Genomic DNA, 25,965 nt, shown 5'->3' with positions numbered 1-25,965 from the left:
CGGCGTTGCCTTGACTTGTGAGGCGGTTGGTCGGTGCCAGATGAAGTCATGGGATAACGTGTGAGGGTTAAAATGTTTTCTGCATCAAACCTACCTGATCCAGAGTCAAACTTGGTCTCGGACCTGCAAAAAGGGAGACGGCGGATTTTAGACAAAGTCTCTTTTCTCTCAACTCAAAAAACAATACAAACAAGCAGCAGGCACTTCAAAAGTACAACAACAACAACAACAATAATACAATAAATAAAGATAAATAAAATGGTGTTTTCTCCTCTCCTTGATATTACATGGGATGTTCTTCCCAAACCGTCTCCAATGGGAACATAGGGTCTAAGCTACGAGGCTGTGTGTGTGTGTGTGTGTCCTATTTGCGCGGGTGTCTCTCTCTGTAAGACTACCCGAGCTGTAATTCCTGTCCGGTTGTCTTTGAAGCTCTGTGTGTTGCGGAGGGAAACAGGCGACCTGGTAACGAGGCTCGGTGGATGCTACAGTTAACCTTTAAAATGGGTCAGACAGGCCACTGCCGGGACAAGCCAGGGGCTCTTTAACCAATCAGAGAGAGACTAGGGACTAAGAGGAGGGACCAGTGGCTCTTTAACCAATCAGAGAGAGACAAGGGACTAAGAGGAGGGACCAGTGGCTCTTTAACCAATCAGAGAGAGACTAGGGACTAAGAGGAGGGACAGTGCCTCTTTAACCAATTAGAGAGAGACTAGGGACTAAGAGGAGGGACAGTGCCTCTTTAACCAATCAGAGAGAGACTAGGGACTAAGAGGAGGGACAGTGCCTCTTTAACCAATCAGAGAGAGACTAGGGACTAAGAGGAGCGACAGTGCCTCTTTAACCAATTAGAGAGAGACTAGGGACTAAGAGGAGGGACAGTGCCTCTTGAACCAATCAGAGAGAGACTAGGGACTAAGAGGAGGGACAGTGCCTCTTTAACCAATCAGAGAGAGACTAGGGACTAAGAGGAGCGACAGTGCCTCTTTAACCAATTAGAGAGAGACCAGGGACTAGGGACTAAGAGGAGGGACAGTGCCTCTTGAACCAATCAGAGAGAGACTAGGGACTAAGAGGGACAGTGCCTCTTTAACCAAATCAGAGAGAGACTAGAAGGGACTAAACTAGCTCTGAGGAGAGGAAGGTTAGACCAGTCAGAAGGAGATAAGAAGTGTGGATACAGTAATGATGTCACCGACATTCTAAGAACTTACTTGAACAGCGGGGAGCCACAGACGACACAGGTGTAGATGCCATCCTCTTTATATTCAGTGTATTCCCCTCTGAAGGCACTGTGAGGGGGGGGAGATGGATCAACGCACTAGTTACACTCGTACAGGCCAGGCAAGTCATTTTAGTCATTTATCCAGAGCAACGGTTAGTGCAGTCAACTTAAGACAACCGCATAATAACAGCCATAGGCCCAATGCGCCTCAATAAGAACATCATGGGTGGAGACTAGTGTCACTGAGTTTCTTCTTTGTGTCCCAAATGGCACCCTATTCCCTATATAGAGCAGTGTTTTGGACCAGAGCCCAAATGGCCCCCTATTCCCTATATAAAGCAGTGTTTTTGACCAGAGCCCAAATGGCCCCCTATTCCCTATTTAAAGCAGTGTTTTGGACCAGAGCCCAAATGGCACCCTATTCCCTATATAGAACACTGTTTTTGACCGAGCCCATTGGGGAATATGGTCCCATTTTGAGAATTCCCCCTTATTTTACAGCAAACAACAGTTTTGCTGCCGACTGCCTAGACACGCTGCAGCCTCTAAAGACGGGTTAGTGTGGACCCAGCTAGGACCGTTAGGATACGCCAGCCAAGCTTTAATGTCGATGTGACACAGGAATGTTCTGGAACGTTGCGTTTGGGGAAAAATGACACACACAACATCAAAAAAAAAATCACGTATCTTAATTACTATAATTACGCAATAATTCTTACACATCTTTTCCCTTTCATTGGTGATTACAGAAATGCTTATTGTTGTACACTATATATACCCCCCTAAATGAATTGACTTGATTGACTTTCCTCCCTCTTCCAACTACTGGGGTCAGTGGACTGTATACTGTTGGCTTTTGGGGGGGGGCCCTTTACTGTACAGTGCATTTGGAAAGTATTCAGACCCCTTGACTTTTTGTTACGTTACAGCCTTATTCTAAAGTTGGATTCAAATAAAACAATTTCCTCATCAATCTACACACGACACCCCATAATGACATCACAATACCCCATAATGACGTGACAATACCCCATAATGACATCACAATACCCCATAATGACATCACAATACCCCATAATGACATCACAATACCCCATAATGACATCACAATAACCCATAATGACAAATCAAAAACAAGTTTTTAGAAATCTTTGCAAAAATATAACAGGAATAACTTATTTACATAAGCATTTACAGACCCTTTGCTATGAGACTCAAAAATGTAGCTCAGGTACATCCTGTTTCCATTGATCATCCTTCAGATGTTTCTACAACTTGATTGGAGTCCACCTGTGGTAAATTCTATTGATTAGACATGATTTAGAAAGGCAGGTCCCACAGTTGACAGTGCATGTCATGAGCAAAAACCAAGCCATGAAAGAGCTCAGAGACAGGATTGTGTCGAGGCACAGATCTGGGGAAGGGTACCAAAACATTTCTGCAGTACTGAAGGTCCCCAAGAACAGTGGCCTCCCTCGTTCTTAAATGAAAGAAGTTTGGAACCACCAAGACTCTTCCTAGAGCTGGCTTCCTGGCTAAACTGAGAAATCTGTGGAGAAGGGCCTTGGTCAGAGGAAGTGACCAAGAACCCGATGGTCACTCTGACAGAGCTTCAGGGCCCCTCTGTGGAGATGGTTGTCCTTCTGGACAGCACCTCAGGACAGCATCTCAGTAAAAGACACATGACAGCCCACTTGGAGTTTGCCAAAAGGCACCTAAAGACTCTGACCACGAGAAACAAGATTCTCTTGTCGGATGAAACCAAGATTGAACTGTTTGGCCTGAATGCCAAAAGCCACGTCTGGAGGAAACCTGGCAGCATCCCTATGGTGAAGCACGGTGGTGGCAGCATCCCTATGGTGAAGCACGGTGGTGGCAACATCCCTATGGTGAAGCACGGTGGTGGCACCATCCCTATGGTGAAGCACGGTGGTGGCACCATCCCTATGGTGAAACATGGTGGTGGCACCATCCCTATGGTGAAGCACGGTGGTGGCAGCATCCCTATGGTGAAGCACGGTGGTGGCAACATCCCTATGGTGAAGCACGGTGGTGGCACCATCCCTATGGTGAAGCATAGTGGTGGCACCATCCCTATGGTGAAGCACGGTGGTGGCACCATCCCTATGGTGAAGCACGGTGGTGGCAACATCCCTATGGTGAAGCACGGTGGTGGCACCATCCCTATGGTGAAGCATAGTGGTGGCACCATCCCTATGGTCAAGCATGGTGGTGGCAGCATCATGCTGGTGGGGATGTTTTTCCATCGACGGGGACTGGGAGATTAGTCAGGTTCGAGGGAAACATGAACAGAGCAAAGAACAGAGAGATTCTTGATGAAAACCTGCTCCAGAGCGCTCAGGAACTCTGGGAGGATCTGCAGAGAAAAATGGGAGAAATTCCAAAAATACAGGTGTGCCAAGCTTGTAGCGTCCTACCCCAGAAGACTTGAGGCTGTAATCGCTGCCAAAAGAGCTTCAACAAAGTGCTGATTAAAGGGTCTGAATACTTATGTAAATGTGATATCAGTATATTTTTTTTTTTTATACATTTGCAAACATTTCTACAAACCTGTTTTTGCTTAGTCATTGTGGGGTATTATGATGTCATTGTGGGGTATTGTGATGTCATTGTGGGGTATTGTGATGTCATTGTGGGGTATTGTGATGTCATTGTGGGGTATTGTGATGTCATTGTGGGGTATTGAGTGTAGATGGAGGGAAAACAACTATTTAACCCATTTTAGAATAAGGCTGTAACGTAACAAAATGTGGAAAATGTCAAGGGGTCTGAATACTTTCCAAATGCACTGTAGGCTGTAGACTTTTGGGGTCCCTATAGTGTAGGCTTTGGGGGTCCCTATACTGTAGGCTTTGGTGGTTTCTATACTGTAGGCTTTGGTGGTCTCTATACTGTAGGCTTTGGGGGTCCCTTTACTGTAGGCTTTGGGGGTCCCTATACTGTAGGCTTTGGGGGTCCCTATACTGTAGGCTTTTGGGGTCCCTATACTGTAGGCTTGTGGGGTCCCTATACTGTAGGCTTTGGGGGTTTCTATACTGTAGGCTTTGGGGGTCCCTATACTGTAGGCTTTGGGGGTCCCATACTGTAGGCTTTGGGCGTCCCATACTGTAGGCTTTGGAGAAGGGGGGGGGGGCTATACCTCTCTGTTCCTTTCTCCTGGGTGACATGGAACTGAATGGGGGAGAGACGTTTCTTCAGCTCCTCCTGAGAGAAGGACTTGGGCCATGTCTTCTTGGTCCGGCAGGTTCCTATAGGAGGAGAAGGGAAGAGTTAAGGTCTCAGAACCACTACTGTGGTCAGGGGGAGGGTCTCAGAACTACTACTGTGATCAGGAGGGAGGGAGGGGTGGTGAGGGATGATGCGTCTCCTCCGTTCTGTCTCCCCCCTGACCCCTTCTGCCTTTACTAGTCCCTCATCATTATTTATAAATCATCACCACTAGGGCCAGGAGTTTTCCCAGGTGAGGAGAAACTCAGGACCCTAGCTACTCATCACACTCCCTTGTCTAAACAAGATGCTCAGGCACTGCTCTCATATCACTCAGGTTCCAGGCAAGACGAGCACACGTTCATCACTTCATCAACATTAAACTAAATGTCATACAATTGTGTGTGAATGAAAACTTTGGTTTTTAGATTGTAATTACTTGACTCTTGCCTGGAACTGACCACTGTTTTTGCATTGATCATGACTTCTCTACAGTTAGTGTGTGTGTGTGTGTGTGGGGGGGGGGGGTGGTGCTACAGCCAAAGCATGTCCTGGAGCAGACCAGACTGATTCCACAAAGCTAACAACTCAAATATAGTCTAGGTAAAAATCTCTAGTGGACAGAGAATATGTAAAAGTCAAAGCTTGTGACCCCAAATGTACTCAAGGTTTCAGTTCTGGGTTAACCCGAGATGATGAGAGGCGGGACCGGGGACAGGGGAGCTAGATGAGAGGCGGGACAGGGGAGCTAGATGAGAGGCGGGACAGGGGAGCTAGATGAGAGGCGGGACAGGGGAGCTAGATGAGAGGCGGGACCAGGGAGCTAGATGAGAGGCGGGACAGGGGACAGGGGAGCTAGATGAGAGGCGGGACAGGGGACAGGGGAGCTAGATGAGAGGCGGGACAGGGGAGCTAGATGAGAGGGACAGGGGACAGGGGAGCTAGATGAGAGGCGGGACAGGGGAGCTAGATGAGAGGGACAGGGGATAGGGGAGCTAGATGAGAGGCGGGACAGGGGAGCTAGATGAGAAGCGGGACAGGGGAGCTAGATGAGAGGCGGGACAGGGGAGCTAGATGAGAGGCGGGACAGGGGAGCTAGATGAGAGGCGGGACAGGGGAGCTAGATGAGAGGCGGGACAGGGGAGCTAGATGAGAGGCGGAACAGGGAACAGGGGAGCTAGATGAGAGGCGGAACAGGGGACAGGGGACAGGGGAGCTAGATGAGAGGCGGGACAGGGGAGCTAGATGAGAGGCGGAACAGGGGACAGGGGAGCTAGATGAGAGGCGGCACAGGGAACAGGGGAGCTAGATGAGAGGCGGGACAGGGGACAGGGGAGCTAGATGAGAGGCGGAACAGGGGAGCTAGATGAGAGGCGGGACAGGGGACAGGGGAGCTAGATGAGAGGGGGGACAGGGGAGCTAGATGAGAGGCGGGACAGGGGAGCTAGATGATAGGCGGGACAGGGGAGCTAGATGAGAGGCGGGACAGGGGAGCTAGATGATAGGCGGGACAGGGGAGCTAGATGAGAGGCGGGACAGGGGACAGGGGAGCTAGATGAGAGGCGGGACAGGGGAGCTAGATGTCCATCAGTACGCCATTTTGTTAAGGAGACGTCGCTGACTGCAGGTTTATAATGACAGGCTGAAACTGGATGGTAATTTCCTAACATTGTATGATGCCTTCTCATTCCCCCTCCTTCATCTCCTCCATTGATCACCATCACCATCGTCACAGCCTTCTTCTGCAAGGAAATCACTGCTGAGTCCTTAGTAGGGTTGCATCTCAAAATGGCACCCTATTCCCTATTTAGTTCACAACTTTAGACCAGGGCCCTATTCCCCATATAGTTCACTACTTTAGACCAGAGCCCTATTCCCTACAAAGTGCACTACTTTAGACCAGAGTCTTAAGGCTCCTACATGCTTCGGTTCGGCTGGTGCCTTATCCAACCAAACAAGCGTGCTCGCCATAGTCCCTTAAAAAAAGACCTTTGCTTGAAAAATGAGAAAAAATAGACAATAGTACGGTTTTGTCCATCTTGACACGCCTTAGCCAGTATACACTTCCTCAACATAGTCACAATTATTCTAAGACACTTTTTTGTATAGTGTATGTGGACAACCCTTCAAATGAGTGGATTCAGCTATTTCAGCCACACTCGTTACTGACAGGTGTATAAAATCGAGCACACAGCCATGCAATCTCCATAGACAAACATTGGCAGTAGAACGTCCTTTCAACGTGGCACCGGCATAAGATGCCAACTTTCCAATAAGTCCGTCTGTCAGATTTCTGCCCTGCTAGAGCTGTTCCGGTCAACTGTAAGTGCTGTTATTGTGAAGTGGAAACGTCTAGGAGCAACAACGGCTCAGCCGTGAAGTGGTAGGCCACACAAGCTCACAGAACGGGACCGCCGAGTGCTGAAGCGCGTAAAAATAATCTGTCCTCGTTTACAACACTCACTACCGAGTTCCAAACTGCCTCTGGAAGCAACTTCAGCACAATAACTGTTCGTCGGGAGCTTCCTGAAAATGGGTTTCCACGGCCCGAGCAGCCGCACACAAGCCTAAGATCACCGTGCGCTACGCCGAGCGTCGGCTGGAGGGAGGTAAAAGTCAGTGGAAACATATTCTCCGGAGTGATGAGTCACGCTTCACCATCTGGCAGTCCGACGGACGAAACTGGGTTTGGCGGATGCCAGGAGAACACTACCAGCCCCAATGCATAGTGACAACTGGAAAGTTCGGTGGAGGAGGAATAACGGTCTGGGGCTGTTTTTCATGGTTCAGGCCCCTTAGTTCCAGTGAAGGGAAAATCTTAACGCTACAGCGTACAATGACATTCTAGACGATTCTGTGCTTCCAACTTTGTGGCAACAGTTTGGGGAGGGTTCTTTCCTGTTTTAGCATGAAGCGGAGGCCCATACAGAAATGATTTTTTCGAGATCAGTGTGGAAGAACTTGACTGGCCTGCACAGAACCCTGACCTCAACCTCACCGAACACCTTTGAGAAGAATTGGAACGCCGACTGTGAGCCAGTCCTAATCGCCCAACATCAGTGCCCAACCTCACTGTTATAGCAGCAATGTTCCAACATCTAGTGGAAAGCCTTCCCAGAAGAGTGGAGGCTGTTATAGCAGCAATGTTCCAACATCTAGTGGAAAGCCTTCCCAGAAGAGTGGAGGCTGTTATAGCAGCAATGTTCCAACATCTAGTGGAAAGCCTTCCCAGAAGAGTGGAGGCTGTTATAGCAGCAATGTTCCAACATCTAGTGGAAAGCCTTCCCAGAAGAGTGGAGGCTGTTATAGCAGCAATGTTCCAACATCTAGTGGAAAGCCTTCCCAGAAGAGTGGAGGCTGTTATAGCAGCAATGTTCCAACATCTAGTGGAAAGCCTTCCCAGAAGAGTGGAGGATGTTATAGCAGCAATGTTCCTACATCTAGTGGAAAGCCTTCCCAGAAGAGTGGAGGCTGTTATAGCAGCAATGTTTCAACATCTAGTGGAAAGCCTTCCCAGAAGAGTGGAGGCTGTTATAGCAGCAAAGGTGGTGGACCAACTCCATATTAATGCCCAAGATTTTGGAATGAGATGTTGCACGAGCAGGTGTCCACATACCGTTGGTCATGTTGAGTAACAAGAAATCTGTCATTAATTTTAACGAGGAGATCTTAGTCGCACAATTTTATATCTAAAACAGTTTGCTGCAGTATTTTCTCATGTGGAAAAAAAAATGAGCGTGAAAACAATTAGTCTATCGTTAAATGACAGTTAATTGAAGAATCCATTATGTTGACCAATGACATGACAGTTAATTGAAGAATCCATTCTGTTAACCAATGACATGACAGTTAATTGAATAATCCATTCTGTTAACCAATGACATGACAGTTAATTGAAGAATCCATTCTGTTGACCAATGACATGACAGTTCATTGAAGAATCCATTCTGTTGACCAATGACATGACAGTTAATTGAAGAATCCATTCTGTTGACCAATGACATGACAGTTAATTGAAGAATCCATTCTGTTGACCAACGACATGACAGTTCATTGAAGAATCCATTCTGTTGACCAATGACATGACAAAGGGATGTCGACTTCAGCTCCTGAACTTCCGACTTGCTTCGAGAGGGGAAAGAAGTGTGTACGAAACAGCCCTTGACGAAGCCCGATAACAACAAAAAAACGTCACGCAATCATTGTCATAACATGAGCACAAACATTTCACAACTTTTTTTTCGGAATGGGAAGCATGACGACGCCTTTATGGGCGCTGTACGGGGAACAGTAAATGGCGTTTTGAATGCAGCCGTAGTGTGCTGCCGGGGCGTCGGTAACCATTGTCGTTTCTTTAAAAGGAACTTTTAGGTAACTTTGTTTTTCCATTTCTGGAACGTTGGGATTTTCCCCGTGCGGAGCAGGAATCTGGCTGCCGGTGAGGTCGTTCCCGTTTCAGGTTTTGGGGAGGAGGTGTGTGTGTGTGTGGTTTGGGAGGGAGGGAGGGGTGGTTCTTCTCATGTGGACTATGTGGAGAATTCCTGCCTGTTAGATTGAAACCATATGAATGGAGAAAATACAAGGGGACGTTAAAGGCGGGGAAGTGAATGGACTCCATTGATGCCCACTTTTCTATGTCCTGTGGGGGGAAAGTTACTTTTTACGCACAAGGGGGTGAACTAGGAAGGGGGTTGGTGTGTGTGTGTGTGTGTGTGGAATGTTGGTTTAAACTGAAACAGGACTGCCTCCATGTTCTTCCACGACTGACTGACTGTGTGAGGTAAGGGGATGGTAGAGGGTACTCTCCTACTGACTGACTGTGAGGTAAGGGGATGGTAGAGGGTACTCACCTACTGACTGACTGACTGTGTGAGGTAAGGGGATGGTAGAGGGTACTCTCCTACTGACTGACTGTGAGGTAAGGGGATGGTAGAGGGTACTCACCTACTGACTGACTGACTGTGTGAGGTAAGGGGATGGTAGAGGGTACTCTCCTACTGACTGACTGTGTGAGGTAAGGGGATGGTAGAGGGTACTCTCCTACTGACTGACTGACTGTGTGAGGTAAGGGGATGGTAGAGGGTACTCTCCTACTGACTGACTGACTGTGTGTGAGGTAAGGGGATGGTAGAGGGTACTCTCCTACTGACTGACTGTGTGAGGTAAGGGGATGGTAGAGGGTGCCCTCCTACTGACTGACTGACTGAGTGGGGTAAGGGGGGATGGTGTACTCCCTCCCTCTGTTTTTTGGGAAGGGGTGTAGTGAATTAAAACATTTTACCTTCATTTAACTAGGCAAGTCAGTTAAGAACAAATTCTTATTTTCAATGACGGCCTGGGAACAGTGGGTTAACTGCCTGTTCAGGGGCAGAACGACAGATTTGTACGTTGTCAGCTCGGAGATTCGAGAGATCGGGGATTCGATCTAGCAACCTTTTGGTTACTGGCCCAATGCTCTAACCACTAAGCTACCTGCCGCCCCAAAGGACGAGGTCCTACCGAGATGAAAGTGAATGAGGGAAACGACCACTGTTTCCATGTGTCTTCTGAGAGCCAATAAAGAACTCGTCTTGGAATGTGGCCTCTAAGGGCACCATAGGGTGCCATAGGTTCTGGTCAAAAGTAGTGCACTATATAGGGAATAGGGTTCCATATGACTCTGGTCAATAGTAGTGCACTATATAGGGAATAGGGTTCCATAGGACTCGGGTCAATAGTAGTGCACTATATAGGGAATAGGGTTCCATAGGACTCTGGTCAATAGTAGTGCACTATATAGGGAATAGGGTGCCATAGGTTCTGGTCAAAAGTAGTGCACTATATAGGGAATAGGGTGCCATAGGACTCTGGTCAATAGTAGTGCACTATATAGGGAATAGGGTGCCATAGGTTCTGGTCAAAAGTAGTGCACTATATAGGGAATAGGGTGCCATTAGGGAGGACCCCTGGAATGCATCCCCTGTGACTGTAGCCTGGTCCCTGCTCTGATGTAGCTGGGGGTCAACCTTCCAAATTAGCACATTTCTCAGACTTCCTGGCTTTTCAACCTCAAGTGTAAATATTGTTTCCTAATTGTAAGCAAGGTTTGTTCTCTGCTATCCCGCTTGCTTATTTTAACTTGTCAAACTTATGGCTTCTCATTCCCTCGGCCTTCTTTTTTATCTCTCTCTCTCCCTCCCTCTCTCCCCCTCCTTTTCCACCATCTCTCTCTCTCCCTCCCTCCATCTCTCCCTCCCTCCCGCCTGTCTGTCTCTCCCTCCTTTTCCACCATCGGTCTCTCTCTCTCTCTCCTCCATCTCTCCCTCCCTCCCTCCGTCCACCTGTCTGTCTTTCCCTCCTTTTCCACCATCTCTCCCCCTCTCTCTCCCTCCATCTCTCCCTCCCTCCCTCCCTCCGTCCACCTGTCTGTCTCTCCCTCCTTTTCCACCATCTCTCTCCCTCTCTCTCCCCCCCTCCATCTCTCCCTCCTTCTAGGTGGTTCTCCCAACCCAAACAGTCTCTGTGTGGAGCCAGACCGAGCAGAGCGTCAGTGCGGTCTCTGTGGGAGCCAAACCGAGCAGAGCGTCAGTGTGGTCTCTGTGTGGAGCCAGACCAAGCAGAGCGTCAGTGTGGTCTCTGTGTGGAGCCAAACCGAGCAGAGCGTCAGTGTGGTCTCTGTGTGGAGCCAGACCGAGCAGAGCGTCAGTGTGGTCTCTGTGTGGAGCCAGACCGAGCAGAGCGTCAGTGTGGTCTCTGTGTGGAGCCAGACCGAGCAGAGCGTCAGTGTGGTCTCTGTGTGGAGCCAGACCGAGCAGAGCGTCAGTGTGGTCTCTGTGTGGAGCCAAACCGAGCAGAGCGTCAGTGTGGTCTCTGTGTGGAGCCAGACCGAGCAGAGCGTCAGTGCGGTCTCTGTGTGGAGCCAGACCGAGCAGAGCGTCAGTGCGGTCTCTGTGTGGAGCCAGACCGAGCAGAGCGTCAGTGTGGTCTCTGTGTGGAGCCAGACCGAGCAGAGCGTCAGTGCGGTCTCTGTGTGGAGCCAGACCGAGCAGAGCGTCAGTGCGGTCTCTGTGTGGAGCCAGACCGAGCAGAGCGTCAGTGCGGTCTCTGTGTGGAGCCAGACCGAGCAGAGCGTCAGTGCGGTCTCTGTGTGGAGCCAGACCGAGCAGAGCGTCAGTGTGGTCTCTGTGTGGAGCCAGACCGAGCAGAGCGTCAGTGTGGTCTCTGTGTGGAGCCAGACCGAGCAGAGCGTCAGTGTGGTCTCTGTGTGGAGCCAGACCGAGCAGAGCGTCAGTGTGGTCTCTGTGTGGAGCCAGACCGAGCAGAGCGTCAGTGTGGTCTCTGTGTGGAGCCAGACCGAGCAGAGCGTCAGTGTGGTCTCTGTGTGGAGCCAGACCGAGCAGAGCGTCAGTGTGGTCTCTGTGTGGAGCCAGACCGAGCAGAGCGTCAGTGTGGTCTCTGTGTGGAGCCAGACCGAGCAGAGCGTCAGTGTGGTCTCTGTGTGGAGCCAGACCGAGCAGAGCGTCAGTGCGGTCTCTGTGTGGAGCCAGACCGAGCAGAGCGTCAGTGCGGTCTCTGTGTGGAGCCAGACCGAGCAGAGCGTCAGTGCGGTCTCTGTGTGGAGCCAGACCGAGCAGAGCGTCAGTGTGGTCTCTGTGTGGAGCCAGACCGAGCAGAGCGTCAGTGTGGTCTCTGTGTGGAGCCAGACCGAGCAGAGCGTCAGTGCGGTCTCTGTGTGGAGCCAGACCGAGCAGAGCGTCAGTGTGGTCTCTGTGTGGAGCCAGACCGAGCAGAGCGTCAGTGTGGTATTTCATCGAGGACTGTGAGCAATCCTTTAAGGGTATTTGTAGCCACAAAACAGCGAATGAAATGAGACCATTCAACAACGTCAGGTCACAGAGGAATTAAACAGGTAAACAGGCTTCTGAAACCTGTCTAATGTATAAACAATAAACTAACAGAGCCATATTAAACCTCTGACATTAGACAAGTACATGTGTGTTTTCTAGCCGTCTAAAACCAAATCTCTCTGGATAAAAGAAGTTGACATTAGTCAAGCAGAAACAGCATTTAAAAAGAAAAACAACACAGTCTGTTAGACGCTAAAAGGAAGACAAGCAGTGAGTTATTCCATTAACCAACTGAAAAGGCAGAGAGGGGGTTGTAGCTGAGAAGAGCAGTGAGTTATTCCATTAACCAACTGAAAAGGCAGCGAGGGGTTTGTAGCTGAGAAGAGACGGATGAGCGGGGGAGGGGGGGGGGGGGGGGGGTTTGTAGCTGAGAAGAGACGGCTGAGCAGAATGTGAGAAGGGTTGTTATTGCCAAACTGCAGTAAAACACCACAATCACCAATCTTTCAAATAAATACCTTTTGTATCTCTATATTTTAATATTTACAATGTATTTATTATAGATGGTAAATAAACCTGCCGGCTGTAAACATCCTATGAAAAAGGACTTCAATGCTACAATAATGATCAAATATTAACTTCATAAATACTAATGTAGGTGGGGAGTGTTTTTTTCGGCAGGAGACAACAACAAAAAAATCATCACACACACCCTTCATAAAAACATCACACATCTCAAGGAGATTAAAAACCAGAAGAGGGCAGAGCAGAGCACAGCAGACAGGCACAGCACATCACATCACACAGCGCCCAGCTCAACCTGAAGGGAGCCCACATGGCTTCAGAGTAACAGGCTTGGCATTGGTGATCAGGTGTAGCAGATTGAACCCCGACATGGCTGCTTCTGATTGGCTGCTCCTGTTTGCTGATTGGAGGAGAGAGAGAGAGAGGACACGCCCGACTGACACACCTTGTCTAGGAGGGAGGGATGTAGGGAGGGATGGGGGGCTATGCTACTCAGGCTGAGAGAGAGGGGCAGGGACGGAGGGAGAGAGAGAAACAACAACACGTAGGTCAAAGGTCACATTTCAATCACTGTACACTGTTAGACGGAAAGACAGACGGGTCTGATCCATCCACCGACCGACGTCCCACCTTTTTCATGCAGGGCTGATGCTGAAGGACGATTGGTTAACAGGGCTGATGCTGAAGGACGATTGGTTAACAGGGCTGATGCTGTAAGACGATTGGTTAACAGACAAGAGGAGAATGGACAGACAGACACACAGAGCCTTGAAGGACAGAGGCCATGTTGAAGACATTGATCCAGAATGAAATATTCCCCTCCATTTGAAGTTGACCCAAGTTGACCCAGAGGTGAGGATGACAGTTATAGGACGACATTGATCCAGAATGTTAGGGTCCATTATTACTACAGGAATATACAGAAATGTCATTATTATTGGTAGATTATTTACATTAAGTACCACATAATGTGATGCATGTCTGTCTTTACCCTCTGGACACTACCTGGTTAAGTATCATATAATGTTTCAAAACAATTCATTTTTCAAAACAATTGGAACCTTTTTCCCTGTTTGACCGCTAGGTTTTCTGGGTATTATGACGGCTCCATTGTGGAGCTCTATTTGCGCTGGCTGTAGCACGGGGGGGGGGGGGGGACTGGGGTGTGATGAGACTGACATCATCTGATTCTACCCCCACCCAGTCCCTCTAACCGGGGGTTATGACATAGTCAAGGAGTGGTTACTCTACCTAGAAGAGTGGCTATGAGCAGGGCCTTCTGGGGGGTGGTCCTGGTCTGTCTCAGGGAGAACTGTAGAGCCACACGGCCCACACGCCTTAGCAGGACAGCCATGGCAGGGCAGGCACACAATCAGAGAAAGACAGACCAAGCTACAAGGAGAGAGAGAGAGAGAGAGGGGGGGAGGGGGTTGTAGCTGAGTAGGAGCGTGGTGTGTGTGATGTTGGACAGTGCCACATATTTCAGGACCTCACAGGTTACAAAGCAAGCTGTCGTGGCGATACAGAGAGATTGATAGCGTGTGTGTGTGAGGGCACAGTGAGTTAGTGTGTGGAGGGAGGGACATCTAGTGGTGAATCTGGAGATGTGATTATTAAGCAAGGCTTTACCTGCTGTGTGTGTGTTGTGTTGTGGTGGTGTATGGTGTGTGGTGTGGTGGTGTGTGGTGTGGTGTGTGGTGTGAGTGTGTGTGGTGTGTGAGTGTGTGTGGTGTATGGTGTGTGGTATGGTGTGTGTGTGTGGTGTGGTGGTGTGGTGTGTGGTGTGGTGTGTGGTGTGAGTGTGTGTGGTGTGTGAGTGTGTGTGGTGTGTGAGTGTGTGTGGTGTATGAGTGTGTGTGGGGTGTGTGTGTGTGTGGGGTGTCTGGTGTGTGTTTGTGTGTGTGTGTGTGTGTGTGTGGTGTCTGGTGTGTGTGTCCGAGAGAGATATGCATAGATGGTTAGAACAAACCAAGCAGCCTTGACATGTTCAGGTGAACTAGAGTTGTAGATCTGTTATTTTCAGAACACTTGTTGAATACTTCAGTATATTAGCCATGTCAATAAAAAGAGGGCTTGCTGGTTTACTTTGAATTGCTGTTGTTCGGATGAGGAGATAACATTCCTAGGATGAACTCAGCCGTCGAACCGCAGTACCAACATCTACCAGCGGGTGGCAGAAGTAGAGAAGGAAACGAGACAACCTTTCAAAACGGTTCACAGCATTATGTCGGAGGGCCAACCAAAAGGGCTAGCTGTCACTGGATCAAAACCTGAGCCTGAAACATTTATCTGATTGATTATTATTTAAAAAATAAAATAAAAATTACATTTTAAAAGCTGTCCTTAATTTATTTTTAAAACACATTTGCTATCTTTAAATGTTCTGATTTAGGTGAAGATACAGGGCCAGTGTTTCCCCACACTCTGTCCTCAGGGCCCCAAGGGGTGCACGTGTCGGTCCTCAGGGCCCCAAGGGGTGCACGTGTCGGTCCTCAGGGCCACAAGGGGTGCACGTTTCGGTCCTCAGGACCCCAAGGGGTGCACGTTTCTGTCCTCAGGGCCCCAAGGGGTGCACGTTTCTGTCCTCAGGAACCCAAGGGGTGCACGTTTCTGTCCTCAGGAACCCAAGGGGTGCACGTTTTGGTTTGTGCCCCAGCACGACACAGATTATTCAAATTATCAAAGCTTGATGATTTTAGTTGATGATTTGAAAATCAGCTGTGTAGTGCTGGAGCACAAACCGAAACGTGCACCCCTTGGGTTCCTGAGGACAGAAACGTGCACCCCTTGGGGTCCTGAGGACAGAAACGTGCACCCCTTGTGGCCCTGAGGACCGACACGTGCACCCCTTGGGGTCCTGAGGACAGAAACGTGCACCCCTTGGGGCCCTGAGGACCGAAACGTGCACCCCTTGGGACCATTTTGTTGTTGAGAAACTACCAAAACAAGCCGAAATACCAGTTCAAAGACCTGGCAGTAACGTAGCTGCAGACAAAACTGGATGAAGCTGAACGCCACAAAAATGTGTGAGGAGGTGGAACGTGATAAACAAAAGTTAGCCTAGCTAGCTGGCTTCTTCTGGAACTAATATAGAACTACTATGGCCTTATATAGAGCTGAGGCAGAGCTCTGTGGCTGGACTAAAGCTGAGTGCTCTCTCTCCCCCTAAAGAGACAGAAACAGTCCCAAGGGACCCAGAGAACCTTCAGCTCAGCGAACACTGTATTCTGCTCCCAGTACAGCAGCTCTCCTGGAACAACAGAAAGACAAGCCTACTGGTACTATTAAACTGATAGAATACTATTAGACTGATAGAATACTATTAGACTGATAGAATACTGTAGTCTACTATTAGACTGATATAATACTGTAGTCTACTATTAGACTGATATAATACTGTAGTCTACTATTAGACTGATAGACTCCAGTATTCTACTATTAGACTGATAGAATACTGTAGTCTACTATTAGACTGATAGAATACTGTAGTCTACTATTAGACTGATATAATACTGTAGTCTACTATTAGACTGATAGAATACTGTAGTCTACTATTAGACTGATATAATACTGTAGTCTACTATTAGACTGATAGAATACTGTAGTCTACTATTAGACTGATAGATTACTGTAGTCTACTATTAGACTGATAGAATACTGTAGTCTACTATTAGACTGATATAATACTGTAGTCTACTATTAGACTGATAGAATACTGTAGTCTACTATTAGACTGATAGATTACTGTAGTCTACTATTAGACTGATAGAATACTGTAGTCTACTATTAGACTGATAGATTACTGGAGTCTACTATTAGACTGATAGAATACTGTAGTCTACTATTAGACTGATAGAATACTGTAGTCTACTATTAGACTGATAGAATACTGTAGTCTACCATTAGACTGATAGAATACTGTAGTCTACTATTAGACTGATAGAATACTGTAGTCTACTATTACTGATAGAATACTGTAGTCTACTATTAGACTGATAGAACACTGTAGTCTACTATTAGAACGATAGAATACTGTAGTCTACTATTCTACTATTAGACTGATAGAATACTGTAGTCTACTATTAGAATGATAGAATACTGTAGTCTACTATTAGAATGATAGAATACTGTAGTATACTATTCTACTATTAGACTGATAGAATACTGTAGTCTACTATTAGAATGATAGAATACTGTAGTCTACTATTCTACTATTAGACTGATAGAATACTGTAGTCTACTATTAGACTGATAGAATACTGTAGTCTACTATTAGACTGATAGATTACTGTAGTCTACTATTAGACTGATATATTACTGTAGTCTACTATTAGACTGATAGAACACTGTAGTCTACTATTAGAATGATAGAATACTGTAGTCTACTATTCTACTATTAGACTGATAGAATACTGTAGTCTACTATTAGAATGATAGAATACTGTAGTCTACTATTAGAATGATAGAATACTGTAGTATACTATTCTACTATTAGACTGATAGAATACTGTAGTCTACTATTAGAATGATAGAATACTGTAGTCTACTATTCTACTATTAGACTGATAGAATACTGTAGTCTACTATTAGACTGATAGAATACTGTAGTCTACTATTAGACTGATAGATTACTGTAGTCTACTATTAGACTGATATATTACTGTAGTCTACTATTAGACTGATAGAATACTGTAGTCTACTATTAGACTGATAGAATACTGTAGTCTACTATTAGACTGATAGAATACTGTAGTCTACTATTAGACTGATAGAATACTGTAGTCTACTATTAGACTGATAGAATACTGTAGTCTACCATTAGACTGATAGAATACTGTAGTCTACTATTAGACTGATATAATACTGTAGTCTACTATTAGACTGATAGAATACTGTAGTCTACTATTAGACTGATAGAATACTGTAGTCTACTATTAGACTGATAGAATACTGTAGTCTACTATTAGACTGATAGAATACTGTAGTCTACTATTAGACTGATAGAATACTGTAGTCTACTATTAGACTGATAGAATACTGTAGTCTACTATTAGACTGATAGAATACTGTAGTCTACTATTAGACTGATAGAATACTGTAGTCTACTATTAGACTGATAGAATACTGTAGTCTACTATTAGACTGATAGAATACTGTAGTCTACTATTAGACTGATAGAATACTGTAGTCTACTATTAGACTGATATAATACTGTAGTCTACTATTAGACTGATATAATACTGTAGTCTACTATTAGACTGATATAATACTGTAGTCTACTATTAGACTGATAGAATACTGTAGTCTACTATTCTACTGATTGAATACTATAGTCTACTATTCCACTATTAGACTGATAGAATACTGTAGTCTACTATTAGACTGATAGAATACTGTAGTCTACTATTAGACTGATAGAATACTGTAGTCTACTATTAGACTGATAGAATACTGTAGTCTACTATTAGACTGATAGAATACTATAGTCTACTATTAGACTGATAGAATACTGTAGTCTACTATTAGACTGATAGAATACTGTAGTCTACTATTAGACTGATAGAATACTGTAGTCTACTATTAGACTGATAGAATACTGTAGTCTACTATTCTACTATTAGACTGATAGAATACTGTAGTCTACTATTAGAATGATATAATACTGTAGTCTACTATTAGACTGATAGAATACTGTAGTCTACTATTCTACTATTAGACTGATAGAATACTGTAGTCTACTATTAGACTGATAGAATACTGTAGTCTACTATTCTACTATTAGACTGATAGAATAATGTAGTCTACTATTAGACTGATAGAATACTGTAGTCTACTATTCTACTATTAGACTGATAGAATACTGTAGTCTACTATTAGACTGACAGAATACTGTAGTCTACTATTCTACTATTAGACTGATAGAATACTGTAGTCTACTATTAGACTGATAGAATACTGTAGTCTACTATTAGACTGATATAATACTGTAGTCTACTATTAGACTGATATAATACTGTAGTCTACTATTAGACTGATATAATACTGTAGTCTACTATTAGACTGATAGAATACTGTAGTCTACTATTAGACTGATAGAATACTGTAGTCTACTATTAGACTGATATAATACTGTAGTCTACTATTAGACTGATATAATACTGTAGTCTACTATTAGACTGATATAATACTGTAGTCTACTATTAGACTGATAGAATACTGTAGTCTACTATTCTACTGATTGAATACTATAGTCTACTATTCCACTATTAGACTGAGAATACTGTAGTCTACTATTAGACTGATAGAATACTGTAGTCTACTATTAGACTGATAGAATACTGTAGTCTACTATTAGACTGATAGAATACTGTAGTCTACTATTAGACTGATAGAATACTGTAGTCTACTATTCTACTATTAGACTGATAGAATACTGTAGTCTACTATTAGAATGATATAATACTGTAGTCTACTATTAGACTGATAGAATACTGTAGTCTAGTATTAGACTGATAGAATACTGTAGTCTACTATTCTACTATTAGACTGATAGAATAATGTAGTCTACTATTAGACTGATAGAATACTGTAGTCTACTATTCTACTATTAGACTGATATAATACTGTAGTCTACCATTAGACTGATAGAATACTGTAGTCTACTATTAGACTGACAGAATACTGTAGTCTACTATTCTACTATTAGACTGATAGAATACTGTAGTCTACCATTAGACTGATAGAATACTGTAGTCTACTATTAGACTGATATAATACTGTAGTCTACTATTAGACTGATAGAATACTGTAGTCTACTATTCTACTATTAGACTGATAGAATACTGTAGTCTACCATTAGACTGATAGACTACTGTAGTCTACTATTCTACTATTAGACTGATAGAATACTGTAGTCTACTATTAGACTGACAGAATACTGTAGTCTACTATTCTACTATTAGACTGACAGAATACTGTAGTCTACCATTAGACTGATAGAATACTGTAGTCTACTATTAGACTGATAGAATACTGTAGTCTACTATTAGACTGATAGAATACTGTAGTCTACTATTCTACTATTAGACTGATAGAATACTGTAGTCTACTATTAGACTGATAGAATACTGTAGTCTACTATTAGACTGATAGAATACTGTAGTCTACTATTAGACTGATAGAACTCTGTAGTCTACTATTAGAATGATAGAATACTGTAGTCTACTATTCTACTATTAGACTGATAGAATACTGTAGTCTACTATTAGAATGATAGAATACTGTAGTCTACTATTAGACTGATAGAATACTGTAGTCTACTATTAGACTGACAGAATACTGTAGTCTACTATTCTACCATTAGACTGATAGAATACTGTAGTCTACTATTAGACTGATAGAATACTGTAGTCTACTATTAGACTGATAGAACTCTGTAGTCTACTATTAGAATGATAGAATACTGTAGTCTACTATTAGAATGATAGAATACTGTAGTCTACTATTAGAATGATAGAATACTGTAGTCTACTATTCTACTATTAGACTGATAGAATACTGTAGTCTACTATTAGAATGATAGAATACTGTAGTCTACTATTAGAATGATAGAATACTGTAGTATACTATTCTACTATTAGACTGATAGAATACTGTAGTCTACTATTAGACTGATAGAATACTGTAGTCTACCATTAGACTGATAGAATACTGTAGTCTACTATTAGACTGATAGAATACTGTAGTCTACTATTACTGATAGAATACTGTAGTCTACTATTAGACTGATAGAACACTGTAGTCTACTATTAGAATGATAGAATACTGTAGTCTACTATTCTACTATTAGACTGATAGAATACTGTAGTCTACTATTAGAATGATAGAATACTGTAGTCTACTATTAGAATGATAGAATACTGTAGTATACTATTCTACTATTAGACTGATAGAATACTGTAGTCTACTATTAGAATGATAGAATACTGTAGTATACTATTCTACTATTAGACTGATAGAATACTGTAGTCTACTATTAGACTGATAGAATACTGTAGTCTACTATTAGACTGATAGATTACTGTAGTCTACTATTAGACTGATATATTACTGTAGTCTACTATTAGACTGATAGAACACTGTAGTCTACTATTAGAATGATAGAATACTGTAGTCTACTATTCTACTATTAGACTGATAGAATACTGTAGTCTACTATTAGAATGATAGAATACTGTAGTCTACTATTAGAATGATAGAATACTGTAGTATACTATTCTACTATTAGACTGATAGAATACTGTAGTCTACTATTAGAATGATAGAATACTGTAGTCTACTATTCTACTATTAGACTGATAGAATACTGTAGTCTACTATTAGACTGATAGAATACTGTAGTCTACTATTAGACTGATAGATTACTGTAGTCTACTATTAGACTGATATATTACTGTAGTCTACTATTAGACTGATAGAATACTGTAGTCTACTATTAGACTGATAGAATACTGTAGTCTACTATTAGACTGATAGAATACTGTAGTCTACTATTAGACTGATAGAATACTGTAGTCTACTATTAGACTGATAGAATACTGTAGTCTACTATTAGACTGATAGAATACTGTAGTCTACCATTAGACTGATAGAATACTGTAGTCTACTATTAGACTGATATAATACTGTAGTCTACTATTAGACTGATAGAATACTGTAGTCTACTATTAGACTGATAGAATACTGTAGTCTACTATTAGACTGATAGAATACTGTAGTCTACTATTAGACTGATAGAATACTGTAGTCTACTATTAGACTGATAGAATACTGTAGTCTACTATTAGACTGATAGAATACTGTAGTCTACTATTAGACTGATAGAATACTGTAGTCTACTATTAGACTGATAGAATACTGTAGTCTACTATTCCACTATTAGACTGATAGAATACTGTAGTCTACTATTAGACTGATAGAATACTGTAGTCTACTATTAGACTGATAGAATACTGTAGTCTACTATTAGACTGATAGAATACTGTAGTCTACTATTAGACTGATATAATACTGTAGTCTACTATTAGACTGATATAATACTGTAGTCTACTATTAGACTGATAGAATACTGTAGTCTACTATTCTACTGATTGAATACTATAGTCTACTATTCCACTATTAGACTGACAATACTGTAGTCTACTATTAGACTGATAGAATACTGTAGTCTACTATTAGACTGATAGAATACTGTAGTCTACTATTAGACTGATAGAATACTGTAGTCTACTATTAGACTGATAGAATACTATAGTCTACTATTAGACTGATAGAATACTGTAGTCTACTATTAGACTGATAGAATACTGTAGTCTACTATTAGACTGATAGAATACTGTAGTCTACTACTAGACTGATAGAATACTGTAGTCTACTATTCTACTATTAGACTGATAGAATACTGTAGTCTACTATTAGAATGATATAATACTGTAGTCTACTATTAGACTGATAGAATACTGTAGTCTACTATTCTACTATTAGACTGATAGAATAATGTAGTCTACTATTAGACTGATAGAATACTGTAGTCTACTATTCTACTATTAGACTGATAGAATACTGTAGTCTACTATTAGACTGACAGAATACTGTAGTCTACTATTCTACTATTAGACTGATAGAATACTGTAGTCTACTATTAGACTGATAGAATACTGTAGTCTACTATTAGACTGATATAATACTGTAGTCTACTATTAGACTGATATAATACTGTAGTCTACTATTAGACTGATAGAATACTGTAGTCTACTATTAGACTGATAGAATACTGTAGTCTACTATTAGACTGATAGAATACTGTAGTCTACTATTAGACTGATAGAATACTGTAGTCTACTATTAGACTGATATAATACTGTAGTCTACTATTAGACTGATATAATACTGTAGTCTACTATTAGACTGATATAATACTGTAGTCTACTATTAGACTGATAGAATACTGTAGTCTACTATTCTACTGATTGAATACTATAGTCTACTATTCCACTATTAGACTGAGAATACTGTAGTCTACTATTAGACTGATAGAATACTGTAGTCTACTATTAGACTGATAGAATACTGTAGTCTACTATTAGACTGATAGAATACTGTAGTCTACTATTAGACTGATAGAATACTGTAGTCTACTATTCTACTATTAGACTGATAGAATACTGTAGTCTACTATTAGAATGATATAATACTGTAGTCTACTATTAGACTGATAGAATACTGTAGTCTACTATTAGACTGATAGAATACTGTAGTCTACTATTCTACTATTAGACTGATAGAATAATGTAGTCTACTATTAGACTGATAGAATACTGTAGTCTACTATTCTACTATTAGACTGATATAATACTGTAGTCTACCATTAGACTGATAGAATACTGTAGTCTACTATTAGACTGACAGAATACTGTAGTCTACTATTCTACTATTAGACTGATAGAATACTGTAGTCTACCATTAGACTGATAGAATACTGTAGTCTACTATTAGACTGATAGAATACTGTAGTCTACTATTAGACTGATAGAATACTGTAGTCTACTATTCTACTATTAGACTGATAGAATACTGTAGTCTACCATTAGACTGATAGACTACTGTAGTCTACTATTCTACTATTAGACTGATAGAATACTGTAGTCTACTATTCTACTATTAGACTGATAGAATACTGTAGTCTACCATTAGACTGATAGAATACTGTAGTCTACTATTAGACTGATAGAATACTGTAGTCTACTATTAGACTGATAGAATACTGTAGTCTACTATTCTACTATTAGACTGATAGAATACTGTAGTCTACTATTAGACTGATAGAATACTGTAGTCTACTATTAGACTGATAGAATACTGTAGTCTACTATTAGACTGATAGAACTCTGTAGTCTACTATTAGAATGATAGAATACTGTAGTCTACTATTCTACTATTAGACTGATAGAATACTGTAGTCTACTATTAGAATGATAGAATACTGTAGTCTACTATTAGACTGATAGAATACTGTAGTCTACTATTAGACTGACAGAATACTGTAGTCTACTATTCTACTATTAGACTGATAGAATACTGTAGTCTACCATTAGACTGATAGAATACTGTAGTCTACTATTAGACTGATAGAACTCTGTAGTCTACTATTAGAATGATAGAATACTGTAGTCTACTATTCTACTATTAGACTGATAGAATACTGTAGTCTACTATTAGAATGATAGAATACTGTAGTCTACTATTCTACTATTAGACTGATAGAATACTGTAGTCTACTATTAGAATGATAGAATACTGTAGTCTACTATTAGACTGATAGAATACTGTAGTCTACTATTCTACTATTAGACTTATAGAATACTGTAGTCTACCATTAGACTGATAGAATACTGTAGTCTACCATTAGACTGATAGAATACTGTAGTCTACTATTAGACTGACAGAATACTGTAGTCTACTATTCTACTATTAGACTGATAGAATACTGTAGTCTACCATTAGACTGATAGAATACTGTAGTCTACCATTAGACTGATAGAATATGGTAGTCTACTATTCTACTATTAGACTGATAGAATACTGTAGTCTACTATTAGAATGATAGAATACTGTAGTATACTATTCTACTATTAGACTGATAGAATACTGTAGTCTACTATTAGACTGATAGAATACTGTAGTCTACTATTCTACTATTAGACTGATAGAATACTGTAGTCTACTATTAGAATGATAGAATACTGTAGTATACTATTCTACTATTAGACTGATAGAATACTGTAGTCTACTATTAGAATGATAGAATACTGTAGTATACTATTCTACTATTAGACTGATAGAATACTGTAGTCTACTATTAGACTGATAGAATACTGTAGTCTACTATTCTACTATTAGACTGATAGAATACTGTAGTCTACTATTAGACTGATAGAATACTGTAGTCTACTATTCTACTATTAGACTGATAGAATACAGTAGTCTACTATTAGACTGATAGAATACTGTAGTCTAACAATCCAAACCCTCTTTATAAAGGAGGCCTGGGCTATCCAAGCTAACAATCCAACCCCTCTTTATTAAAGAGGCCTGGGCTATCCAAGCTAACAATCCAAACCCTCTTAATTAAGGAGGCCTGGGCTATCCAAGCTAACAATCCAAACCCTCTTTATTAAAGAGGCCTGGGCTATCCAAGCTAACAATCCAAACCCTCTTTATTAAAGAGGCCTGGGCTATCCAAGCTAACAATCCAAACCCTCTTTATAAAGGAGGCCTGGGCTATCCAAGCTAACAATCCAAACCCTCTTTATAAAGGAGGCCTGGGCTATCCAAGCTAACAATCCAAACCCTCTTTATTAAAGAGGCCTGGGATATCCAAGCTAACAATCCAAACCCTATTTATTAAAGAGGCCTGGGCCAAACCCTCTTAATTAAGAAGGCCTTGGATATTCAAGCTAACAGTCCAAACCCTTTTAATTAAGAAGGCCTGGGCTATCCAAGCTAACAATCCAAACCCTCTTTATTAAGGAGGCCTGGGCTATCCAAGCTAACAGTCCAAACCCTCTTAATTAAGAAGGCCTGGGCTATCCAAGCTAACAATCCAAACCCTCTTTATTAAGGAGGCCTGGGCTATCCAAGCTAACAATCCAAACCCTCTTAATTAAGAAGGCCTTGGATATTCAAGCTAACAGTCCAAACCCTCTTAATTAAGAAGGCCTGGGCTATCCAAGCTAACAGTCCAAACCCTCTTAATTAAGGAGGCCTGGGCTATCCAAGCTAACAATCCAAACCCTCTTAATTAAAGAGGCCTGGGCTATTCAAGCTAACAATCCAAACCCTCTTAATTAAGGAGGTCTGGGCTATCCAAGCTAACAATCCAAACCCTCTTTATAAAGGAGGCCTGGGCTATCCAAGCTAACAATCCAAACCCTCTTAATTAAGAAGGCCTTGGCTATCCAAGCTAACAATCCAAACCCTCTTTATTAAAGAGGCCTAGGCTATCCAAGCTAACAATCCAAACCCTCTTTATAAAGGAGGCCTGGGCTATCCAAGCTAACAATCCAAACCCTCTTTATTAAGGAGGCCTGGGCTATCCAAGCT

At 42.5% G+C, this 25,965-nt stretch overlaps 1 protein-coding gene across 5 annotated transcripts in view; it reads right to left on the bottom strand.

Moving 5' to 3' along the window:
- Positions 1 to 25,965, bottom strand: part of LOC110519381 (methionine-R-sulfoxide reductase B3, mitochondrial) — a 44,702-nt gene that overhangs the window by 14,631 nt on the left and 4,106 nt on the right. For 2 of the 5 annotated variants that reach the window (XR_005038478.1, XM_036956680.1), the window contains exons 2-5: positions 14,056 to 14,196; positions 4,386 to 4,494; positions 1,215 to 1,292; positions 95 to 123 (exon numbers count right to left, since the gene is read on the bottom strand). Coding sequence is in view for 4 of the 5 variants with exons in the window: in XM_036956680.1 (XP_036812575.1) it covers positions 95 to 123; positions 1,215 to 1,292; positions 4,386 to 4,494; positions 14,056 to 14,158 (319 nt within the window). In the remaining variant the exon portion in view is untranslated. Of the gene's footprint in view, positions 1 to 94; positions 124 to 1,214; positions 1,293 to 4,385; positions 4,495 to 13,099; positions 13,302 to 14,055; positions 14,197 to 25,965 lie in introns of those variants that run through there. The other 3 variants (XM_036956683.1, XM_036956682.1, XM_036956681.1) reach the window with 3 other exon arrangements.

Source organism: Oncorhynchus mykiss, chromosome 21 (assembly GCF_013265735.2).
Source record: "Oncorhynchus mykiss isolate Arlee chromosome 21, USDA_OmykA_1.1, whole genome shotgun sequence".
Lineage (NCBI taxonomy): Eukaryota > Metazoa > Chordata > Actinopteri > Salmoniformes > Salmonidae > Oncorhynchus > Oncorhynchus mykiss.
Note: the sequence above shows the minus strand (reverse complement) of the source record. Positions and strands in the feature narration are given on the sequence as shown.